At 32.3% G+C, this 12,188-nt stretch overlaps 2 protein-coding genes across 2 annotated transcripts; both read left to right on the top strand.

The window, feature by feature from the left end:
• Positions 1-2,209: 2,209 nt before the first annotated feature.
• On the top strand, positions 2,210-5,248 carry LOC109794899 (putative receptor-like protein kinase At5g24010). Its single transcript, XM_020354326.2, has one exon. It carries the CDS (start codon positions 2,469-2,471, stop codon positions 5,025-5,027), a length of 2,559 nt encoding a protein of 852 aa, XP_020209915.2. The 5' UTR covers positions 2,210-2,468; the 3' UTR covers positions 5,028-5,248.
• Positions 5,249-10,391: 5,143 nt separating this feature from the next.
• LOC145958051 (uncharacterized protein At2g29880-like) lies at positions 10,392-11,104 on the top strand. The gene is made up of 3 exons (XM_083074505.1): positions 10,392-10,487; positions 10,584-10,733; positions 10,817-11,104. Exons 1-3 carry the CDS (start codon positions 10,392-10,394, stop codon positions 11,102-11,104), a joined length of 534 nt encoding a protein of 177 aa, XP_082930631.1.
• The last annotated feature ends 1,084 nt before the right edge of the window (positions 11,105-12,188 follow it).

The following is a 12,188-nucleotide window of genomic DNA, read 5'->3' as shown; positions in this document are numbered from 1 at the left end:
AATTTCTTTTGTTTAGAAAAGTGACAAGTATCACATATTATTGATTGTAAAGGTGGTACATTTTGAAATTGTTTTTGTATATTATTATAGCATAAGGGAGAGGGGCGGCCAAGACGAAAATGTCATACATCATGGGAAGATATTGAACTTTCTAAATTTGTAGCAGTAGTAAGAATTATGTGTAGAAATATGGTTTGAAGTAGCTAATTGATATCCATGACATACAGTACATTCTTGACCTTAGCATTGTCAATCATCTTTGAGGTCTAGATTTCTTGAATATCACAACCATCACAAGCAAAACAAAGTTGCAAGAAAGGAAAGATGTCATCTTAGTGACTGAAATGAGATTTAAGGTAAAAGTAGGGATAAACAAAACATCACGTAATATGAGATTAATAAACAAGAAAATAGTCCCATGGTATGGAGCATGTGTAATTTGGCCATTTGCTAATGAAACTAGGATAAGGTAAATTTGGGTGTAGGAGGAGGAAAAGGATAAACAAGAGGCAATATGACTAATGGCCTTAGAGTCTAGAATCCATAGACTAGGAGTGATTCCTGGTGAAGGTGTAGTAGACATATTATGAGTTATCACTTAATTCAAGGAAGTTGAGGTGAAAGAAGCCATGGGAAAGGTGAAAAAAGGAAATAAATTGCAAAAGAAATAATTAGAGAATATCTTTTGATACCATATTATGATCAAAAAAGTGAATATATGATTTATTGATAGATAATTGTTGTTTTATATAATGATATAATAGTCAAAATGGCCAACAAATAAAGAAACAAAATCGCAACAAATTAGTAACAAATCAAAACAATTGATGCTATTATTCTATCAATATATTCAAGCACTTTAATTTGTATAAACATTTTTTTTAAAGGATGATTAACAATACACTTGATTTTTTTATTATTATCAACATTCAAAAAAACTTTGACACTGAAGTTTGAAAAGAGCTTAGGTTAAAAATTAGATTAGGATTGAATGGTACTTGATGCCCCATATATAAGTTGATTTAGTAGTGTTGCATGATTTCAAGAGATAATCTTACATGATATTTACATATATGTTCCTATGATTGTGCATGGTCCTTAATGACAAAGATGTTACCTTTGGAATGTTGCTCTTTAGTGTATTCCAAGATTCTTAGAGATATGGTAGGAAGATATTGTTCTTTGACTAGTGTCTAAGTGAATATAGAATCTAGTATGGCTAGCTCAACTCGATAAAATTAAATTTATGGGGAGTTCAACTCAACTTATCCGAACTGAACAATATAGTTACATTAATTAATAATTACAAAATAATGAACGAGGCATATTACATAAAAAATGAGATCCGCAAAATTTCAAATTTTATTTAATAATAAAAAATGTGATTAAAATAAAATTAAATGTATACCGTTAACATTTTTTTTAATACATATATAAACATAGATCATTCAATTTATGTGTTTATAACATAAATTCTTAATTGCAGTACAAAAACATAAATTATTAACTAATAACTATTTCTTGAAGAAATATTTATTTAAAGATACACCCTTGATTTCTTAAGATTGTTAATTTTATGATGCAATTGTTGAATTGGCCAGGAAATTTAGTGAATATAGCAATTACTTTAAAGAAGAATTATTTCCATACATATTTTAAAATTACGAAAAAAATATTTCTTTCTAAATTATGCTGAAAGAAACACGCAGCTTCCCAATTGGTGCAACGATTACAAGCTAAAGTTTTACAACCTTACTCCAAAATAGGGGAAATATTAAATACTATATATAATAAGCGTAGTTAAGAAAAGTAAACGAAGTAAAAGTTATGCGTTGATTTTTCTAGTCAATAAATCAACGGTTCAATTAGATGAACAAGTTGTTTTTAGTATAGTAATTTATCTATAACACTAGCCGTGACATTTGTAATGTTACTAATTAGATTTGTCTTCTGGAATCTTAAACTTCCGTTTCTATTCCCGTCCAAGAGTGTTAGGACAAAATACATTCTTGTGGATCTCGTGAAAAATGTAATGCCTCTCGTGAGATATTTGGACTCTATTGTCTTGCCACTTGGCTGCATTATTAGCAGACTTGCCTCCAAGAGTGCAATATTTAATCATATTATCTCAATAATGAGTCTACAAGTATGCCCACTTCAGCAATTGGTTAAAGACGAAAATAATCAAAAATTTCAAACCAAGTATCTTAACGTGGGCAATACATTTCAATTTTCATTTTCATGGCTCAAAAATTAGTTCCGGTAGTTGAGAAATCAACTTTCAGAATAAAAACAAAAAAGAAAAAAGAAAAATCAAGAAATAAGGAGAAAAATCAAAGCCGACGACTTGACCTGTGCTGAAGTCTTCCCCTCATTCGAGTCCCGTGCTCATTGAAGTTCACAGACCCTATCTAGTTTCAAAGATGCAATAATCATAGCTGAAACTAAGCCCCGATCACCATTTTTCCATGGCGATTCTTCAATTCCATAGAATTCAACACTCTCTGTGTCTAGCACTTGTTTTTCTTCTTAAGTTCTCATCACTCCAGTTCCCCTCACTCGGGTACCAGTACAACGTCCCAGATAAGTATTTTATCAATTGTGGGTCAGACAGCAGTGTTACCGAAAGTGGGAAGGCTTACGTTGGTGAAACTGAATCAAACCTTAAAACCAATTTTAACAGCAGCAACACAGAAAGGAGTGAGTCACCGCCGCTTTCTCCTCTTTACCAAACAGCAAGGATTTTTCGAAAGGACTCTTGGTATGAGTTCAACATCGACCCAACTGGCACTTTCCTGGTACGCCTCCATTTCTACGCTTTCTCTTCCCCTAGTAATCTCTCCTCGGCCAGGTTCAACGTTTCGGTTCCTGCTTTCTGGTTGTTGCAAAATTTCAATGCTACAAATGGTACCAATAACAACTCTGCTTTAGTAAAAGAGTTTTTCATTCATATCACATCCCCCAGCTTCAAAATCACTTTCAGGCCTATGCCATCATCATTTGCGTTTGTCAATGCCATAGAACTCTTCCTACTCCCCCTCCATTTGATCGATGATCAAGTCGCGCGTTTTACTTATAGTGGCTATGACCGAGGCTTAGGTACTTTCAACGGTTTGCACTCTCGGGTGTTGGAGACCAAACATAGGCTTAACGTTGGTGGCCAAACTACCAACGATAGCTTATTGAGAAAATGGATTCCAGATGATACTTATCTCGTTTATCCAGAAAACGCCAAGAATAGTTCCCCTTACCATGATATTAAGTACCGTGTAAGTGATGACTCCGCTGGTCCAAACGCAAATCCTTTTACGGCGCCAATTGATGTGTACGGAACTGCTAAAGAGATCAATAATAATTCTGCTGGTGCCGGAGACGCTAAACGTTTAAACATAACATGGCGACTTCCGGTGGAGAAGAACATAGATCATCTCCTTCGGCTTCACTTCTGTGACTATTTCAGTCCACAAATTGATCTTACAGTCTTCAATGTGTCCATTTACGACATCAATGCTATGCCTGTAAATAATGACGGAAACGTGTCTAACGAATTGCCTGCCCCTTATTATTATGATTTTGTGGTGCACTCTGATGACTCTGGATTTATGAGGGTCAGCGTAATACCTTATGCACCTGCTTACGTTCCTAATGCATTTTTAAACGGGCTAGAAATAATGAAAATGATTGAGTTATCAAATTCTGTTCCCCGTGACCTGGAATCCAATTCCAACCATAATCGTCTTCTTGTGGTGCTGGGTTCAGTTATTGGAGGTTTAGTCCTGGTTGTTGTTGTTGTAGCACTTGGCTTTCTTTGGCGTCTTAAATTGAGGAAGGAAAAGCCCGTTGAGAATTCGGACTGGTTGCCAATTCCCGTTACTGCTGGAGGAAGTTCTCACAGCAGATTGACTGATTTAACCAGCCAAGGCTCTCCTCTGCCCAACATAAACCTTGGACTCAAAATTCCTTTCATTGAGCTTCAATCGGGCACAAAGAACTTCCACGCAAGTCAGCTAATTGGCAAGGGTGGTTTTGGCAACGTCTACAAGGGAGTTCTCAGAAATGGATTGATAGTGGCTGTGAAAAGAAGCCAGCCAGGGTCAGGTCAAGGCCTTCCAGAATTTCAGACAGAGATCATGGTTTTGTCTAAGATTCGTCACAGACACCTTGTTTCGCTAATTGGGTATTGTGATGAAAGGTTTGAGATGATACTTGTTTATGAGTTCATGGAAAAGGGGACACTCAGAGACCATTTGTACAATACAAACTCGCCAAGCTTGACTTGGAAGCAGAGGCTTGAAATTTGCATTGGGGCTGCCAGAGGCCTTCATTACCTTCACAAAGGAGCAGCAGGTGGAATCATTCACCGTGATGTAAAGTCCACAAACATATTGCTTGATGAGAATCTTGTAGCTAAAGTCGCAGATTTTGGCCTTTCGAGGTCAGGTCCTCTTGATACTCAACCGTATGTCAGCACTGGTGTTAAAGGCACTTTTGGGTATCTTGATCCTGAATATTTCAGGACGCAACAGCTGACCGAAAAATCTGATGTATATTCATTTGGGGTAGTTCTTTTGGAAGTGTTGTGTGCAAGAGCAGTCATTGACCCATCACTTCCGAGAGAGCAGATAAACTTGGCTGAGTGGGGAATGCTTTGCAAAAACAAGGGTATACTCCAAGATATTATTGATCCTTCCATCAAGGACCAAATAGATCAAAACTCACTCAGGAAATTTAGTGAGACAGTAGAAAAATGCTTGCAAGAAGATGGTTCTGATAGGCCAAGCATGGGTGATGTGTTGTGGGACTTGGAGTATGCACTGCAGCTACAGAGGGGTGCAAATGCAATACAGAGAGAACCGTATGAGGATAGCTCTAGCAGTGCTACTGCGTCACTTCAATTGCCCAATGTCAGGCGTCTTCCTTCACTCTCCACACTAAGTGAAGCAGATGACTCCATTCTGAGGGGTGATGAGTCCGATATTGCTGCAGACTCCGTTTTCTCCCAGTTGAAAATTGATGATGCCAGATAGAATGAGCCTTTCAAGCCACAATCATCTATTCACAAAATGTCTTGAATAGCCGCTTTTAAGATAGCTTGCTTAGGTTTTTCAACCTTGTTTTCATATATTTTTTCCCGTATTTTTTGTGGTCAGTCTATTCTCGTTGAAATAAAATTATGAAAGCAATTGTACAATCAATGATGATTAGTCAATTCCTATGCTTGCAATAGATTGTTGATATTAGTTTCATACATACAGCTCTTCTTTGGAATGCTTACTATACACTGCAGTCAATCATGCTATATGAAATGCATACTTTAGTTTTCTGTACCCATTTTCAGGTATCAGTGGCATGCAAAATTGCAAATCACCTTGTGCAAGGTAGAAGAGGGTCGCATAGTTGCTTAGTAGCTACCGAATATATTTCCCTGTTATTGTCATGAATGCAAACTAATCCAATTCATTAAACACAAACTGGGTACTTGTTTACATGAAAAAACATTGACATGAATTCTTCTATTAAAAATGTATCACAGTTCCTATCAATGACAATAATTGATTAAAAATACACACAAGGGCAGAGACCCAAACGTTGTTGTTGGTTCCATATAAGGGGAATTAATCAAAATTTGCTTATCACTTATCAGAGGCTCTTATATCCAATTCAGGTAACTCTCTGAAGCAGACGAAATGGCATCACTATAGACCTGGGGGACCAAAACACGAGCGAAATATAAAGAACAACCCAGGTAAAGGTTAAAATTTAGGTTATTGCGTATGCGTATTCACACCTCCCTTAATGCCTTTCTATATTAATTTAGTTTCATCATTCTGAAAATTAAACTCGCAAATCATTTTTTCATTATCACATTTTGAAATCTAATTTCTGAAATTCGTATATTTTCAATATCGCGGAATTTAAATTCGGGAAGTGTAAAAACTTGACATAGTTGTGAAATTTAGTTTAGGAACTATCCAAAAGAAGAAAAGCATAGCCATACTTTCTCACCTTTGCTTTGAAGGAGGTTGCCTAACACAATGACAAATCAGGACCTTCAACGAACGAGGCTGACTCACCCTCCACCGTGCAAGGGGGAAAGAATCGTCTACGATCGCCCCCAGGACCAGCAGAATGGCCTCGACATTGGCATTGTAAACCAAAGTTCATAATTAAGCCTCTCTTTTCTTACTTTCTAAATCCTCAGCAAGAAAAATAGATAAAGAAGTGTTTTGCTAAATTTTTCCCAAAAAATTATTTATAAAAAATCCTCACCTATTTGAATCTCTGCATAAAGGCTGCTCAATAATCACATTTGGGGTCTCAAATTCTTTGTATATGTGTACACATCTGGTCCTCAACTACCATATTATACCTTTCAAATGAAAGTTCCGAATCATCTTTTTCGAAGCATTTAACCATTTATATTTCTAAAAAGTTTCAAATAAATTTTTTTTTAATTTTATTATTCTAAAGTTTTAAACATTCGGAGAATTTTTCAGACAAAAAAATTTGGTGAATGTATCATTTTTGTATAATAATTTAGTTGTTTTATTTTTTTTAGTAAATTAAAATATAGTTTAATAGTCTTTATTCCACTCCTAGTTCTCTCTTTTATTATTTTTGGAATATAAAAGAAATGTTTATCTATACCTACATTATTTATATCTATAATTTATAACTATAATGAACATATACTTATTTTTTGTGTATATAATTTTTTTTTCCAATTTTACTTTTATAATTATTTTTTAAATTACTTTACAAATTAACCATACTCTTCAATTTTATCCATCCTCTTTTAAATATCTTTTTTATTTTTTTTAATTGCACTGACGAAAACATCATGTCTCATTGACACTAGTATATACAAAGATGATTTGTGCTTATATATAAAGATGATATATATTTTGATAATTTATTTTTGTCTTCATTTTACTTTTAGGTGCTATTACTCCCAATTCATATAAACTCTCTAATTTTATTTATAACAAGGATATCTCCCTTTATTATATTTCATATAATGTTCACTTGGAGACATTTATTCCTTTATTATATTTCAAGTGTTTTCTCATCAATGCATATCTCACTGATAAAATAAGAAAAAATGTGTATAAAAAAATTAATTTTTCACTCTATCAATAATAATTATCTATTTAATAACTGCACTTATTTTATTCTCTATTAACAAAGGCATGAAGTATAAAATAAATAAATAAATAAATAAAAATAAAAATAAAAAAATAATAATAAAAAAATAAAAACCAAAAGAATAAAGACACGAAGTGTCTTTTTTCTTACTAATATTTCATAAATAAAATCACATAATTCACTCATTATTTATTTATCTTACTTTCTTTATAAATCAACCACTACAATTCTTTAATTACATGCAATTACTTTATATATATATATAAGATAAAGACAACTTAACTCTATAATTATATTTTTTATTTATTTTATTTTATTTTTAAATAATTAAACCTCTATACCTATATACAAATGCAATTTATAATTATATACAAAAAGACAATCCATGCTTTGATATCTTTGTTTCCTCTCTAACTTACATTTAGACACTTTTAGCCTCAATTTAAATAAATCTCTCTCTCATTATTATATTTCATAAATAAAAATCACACAATTCACTCATTCTTTATGTATGTTTTTCCTTTCTTATATAAAGTAACAACTACGACTCTTTAATTACACTTAATTACTGATATAGGAGAAGACAGAGACAATTTTATTTATAGAGAAAAGACACACACTAAAAGAAGGGTTGAATAGTGTGTGCCAAAAACTTACAAGTTTGTATAGTAGAAATAAAATGACTTATCAAACGTTCTGGGGCTTCTCCTATACCCCGCCTAATGGAGTGGAGGAAGATTAGGTGGGGAAGGTCATAGTGAAGTCAGCAAGCTAGAAAGTAGTCGCCCCTCGCTAAGGACGTTAAATGCATGCTAGGGTGGAGATTCTCTGTTTCAGAAAGCGTACGTCTTCACTCTAAACACCGTACACGTACAAGTCTTAGTGAAGCATTAGAGAAGAGTCAGATGAAGCACCAAAAATTTTTATACTAGTTCATCTCAACTACCAAGACTATCTCTAGTTTTCAATCCAACCAAATTGAGTTTTACTAACTTCCACAAAGTTACAAGTATTCTTTTACCAAACTATTTATGACTCAATCCTAAGTAGTCTTTAACTTACCTCTTCAAACAACTATCCAAGTATTCTTTAAACAACAAGCCTCTTCAGGCTTAGTACCAAGTATTTTTTAAACAACAAGCCTCTTCAGGCTTAATACCAAATATTCTTTCAACCATGCATCTCTAGACTTAACACTAAGGGAGGTGTATTGGTTTAGGATTTCGTAGGATTTTAAAAGACTTTTTTGAGTAAAAAAGTCCATTGGTATTCAATCAGGATTTTATGTCACTTAAAAACAATCCAGTGGTATTCAATCTGGATTTTAAGGATTTTTTTAAGAGTCCATTAAAATCCATTGGTATTCATTTGAGATTTTTTACAACTTAAAAATAATCCATTGGTATTCAAAAATATAAGGATTTTAAAGGATTGTTGTATTAGAGGGATTTTGATAGACTTTTTAGTGTTATCTATAAATACCAAATTCAAAACAATCTCATCCAAACCCATCGGATTTTGAAGGATTGTTTGAAGTGATTTTTCAAGTGCTTCAAGAATTTTCAAGTGAGTTTTTCATCTTTTTTTTTTATGCTTCTCTCTTCTCCATTTTTTCTCTGCTAATAATATTGTACTATTGTTCATTGCTCATATATAATATTGTAGTACTATTCTCATTCCATTCCCCTATTTTGTGAAACTCCGATATGTAAATGATAGTGTCATTGACTTGCTCTATTTTTTTGTTCGTTCTCTTTAATTGACTTATTCTATTTTAGTTGAATTTGTTCTTTTATATAACACAAAAAAAATACTAGAAATTTCAACTTTTAAGTGATAATTTTTTTTATAACACACGTCAAGAAAATGAAAAGGTGAAAGATGAAATTGATATCATGATCTCTACAATATATATATATATATAAGATAAATTTGAGATAAGGTTTTTGTGAGTAGAATGAGATGAAAATGGATCTTAGTTGGGGGAAGAACCCTCTTAGGATAAAAACTGCGATCTTTCTCCTTCCTTGTTACTCTTATGTTATTTTATTTTATTTTTACTATGAATTTTTTATTATTTTTATATTGTGAAATTAGGATTTTTTATATTTAAAAAAATTAACATAAGATATTGTAGTATCTAATTTTTTAGGATTTAAGGTTTATGCCTTCATTAGCTTATTTTAAAAAAAAATATTATTAGCAGAGAAAAAATTATCATATAATATATAACTAAAATAATATATATATATATATATATATATATATATTCTCTATATCTAAATACTCCCGTTTATATAAAATTTTATATATCTAAATATTTTCTCAGTATCGAATATACTGATTTTTTATAATTATTTTATATTTCTATATTTCCATTTTTACATGTTTTTTATAATGGTTGAGGTATTTTTTTATATAAAAAATTATCTTAATTATTTTTTTTTACTATGAATTTTTTTATTATTTTTATATTGTGAAATTAGAATTTTTTATATTTAAAAAAATTAACATAAGATATTGTAGTATCTAATTTTTTAGGGTTTAAGGTTTATGCCTTCATTAGCTTGTTTTTAAAAAAAAGGAAATATTGTTAAAATATTTGTTAGAATAATTTATATTTATAAATATCGTTAAATAATTATCATATAATATATAACTAAAATAATATATATATATATATATATATATATATATTCTATATCTAAATACTTTCGTTTATATAAAATTTTATATATCTAAATATTTTCTCAGTATCGAATATACTGATTTTTTTATATAAAAAATTATCTTATATTTCTATATTTCTGTTTTTACATGTTTTTTTTATAATGGCTGAGGTATTTGATCTATTTGGATAGCCAAGATATATTCGATCTTGTATGATTGATGTGCTTCTAAAAACAATAATATAATTTTATTGATTTTGTTTGTTATCCATAATTATTTGTATAACTAGTTTTCAACATATATTGTTTTAGTAAATCAAATGGGAGATTCACAAGGAAATAATAAAGGAAAAGAGAAAGAAAACTACGAAGCTTGGACCAAGGAGGATTCCGATGAATTGTTACAATTGATAGTTGGATGCTATAAAAAGTGGATTGCGTGATGCTAATGGGTCAATTAGCAAACTAAATGTGGAGAGAGTCATCCTTCCTCGTCTCAATGCTAAAATTAAATTCCCTAAAATGTATAATCATTACTTGAGTCGAATGAAGTGGTTTAAGAAACAATATAACAATATGTCAACACTTATGCGCAACAACTCTGGCTTTGGGTGGGATCCAATTACAAAGACATTCACCGCTAGTGATGAAGTATGGAAAGAGTACTTAAAGGTGAGATTACTTCGTAATCTTTTGAATATATTAATAGTTTACAAGTTTAGTGTATTATATTATTTTTAATATATTAATAATGGATTTTTTTTCTAGTCTCACCCAAGTCACAAAAATCTTCGAGAAAAAAGTATGGTTGATTATGAGGATTTGAAGATTGTTGTTGGGGGTAAAACCGCTAGTGGGCACGGTTCCATGTCACTAGACCCTGATGATACTGATGCTACAACTTTTGGAGAAGAAAATGTTGATTTTGGGATTGAAAACTTTTCATATGATCTTAACAATGATGTATCATAACACCAGATCATTATGAACCACCTTACCAGCCTCCATCACCTCACCCAAGCATTTCACCACCTCAACCCCCTTTAAGCTCAGAGGTTCCCACTGAAAAACCAATTAATCGTAAGCGGAGTAGGTCCGAGTATGGAGTAAGTTCTAACTCAGTTGGGAACAATAGTCAAGCCAAAGTTCTAGAAAATCTATCTGTTGGCATTGAGACTATAGCCGCCAATTTTGAAAAAATTTCTAACTTGATGGAGAAAAGAGAAAGATACCAAGAGGCAAAGGGAAATATTTGTTGGAGTGCCATAAAAGAGATCAAATTTGGATGATCGAACTCGCTACATGGCGGCTGATTTGCTCGATACTAATGCAAAGAAAGACTTTTTCTTGATGTTATCAATAGAAGAACGTTCAAATTGGATAAAGTACAAGTTAGGATGAACAATATTGTTTTGGTGTTATTTCGGTTGCACTTGATTTGAGTATTTTCTTTATAATTTGGTTGTGAATGAACACATGTTGGATTTGTCAAACTATATTATTTTGGTGTTATTTTGGTTGCACTTGACTAAAGTGTTTGCTTTATATTTTGGTTGTGAATGAACACATTTTGAATGGTGGAATTATATTGTTTTGATGTTATTTTGGTCGTACTTGATTGAAATATTTTAGCATGTTTTATTTTCTATTATTATTTTAAGTTATATTGTTTTATATAGGTACAATGTCACATTCGAGCATGTATGAAGGTAGTGACATAGATGAAGAAGCAATGAGTGACAAAGAGATATATGATAAAGAGATATATGATGCCATGTACACATGTGTAATGGAAATTCATGCATTAATGCATGTGTTGACTCAGTTTATAGTTATGATACGTAATGAACAAATTGAGCGTCCATTAAATCGACAACGAATTACTAACATGGGAAATGATTATATACACCGAGCATTAAACGATGATCCTGCAATATTTCGACAAGTTTATAGGATGTATCCAGATGTATTTCGAAAGTTATGTGCAATTCTTAGAGTAAAAACACCTCTAGAGGATACACGATATATTTGTGTCGAAGAAATGCTTGCATCATTCCTACAAATTGTTGGTCAGAATACTCGATATTGTGTAATTCGTAGCACATTTGGTCGGTGTAGACCCCTAAAATTGTCCGGGTCGGAAATAAGACTCGAAGACTCTCGAAGACCAAAGGAAAGTCAGCCGGAAGGACTCCTGGAAGACCCTGGAAGACCCTAGGATGATTATTCGTAGGTTTAGAAGTCTTAGAGTAGCTTAAAATAAGGCTGTGGAAGGATTGAAGCTCAATACGGCCTCCTAGAAGTTCAGTACGGCCGTACTGAACAATTTGAACTACAATACGGCCGTACTGAAGCCAATACGGCCATACTGAA

This window comes from Cajanus cajan, chromosome 5 (assembly GCF_000230855.2).
Source record: "Cajanus cajan strain Asha chromosome 5, NIPB_CcT2T_4, whole genome shotgun sequence".
Lineage (NCBI taxonomy): Eukaryota > Viridiplantae > Streptophyta > Magnoliopsida > Fabales > Fabaceae > Cajanus > Cajanus cajan.
Note: the sequence above shows the minus strand (reverse complement) of the source record. Positions and strands in the feature narration are given on the sequence as shown.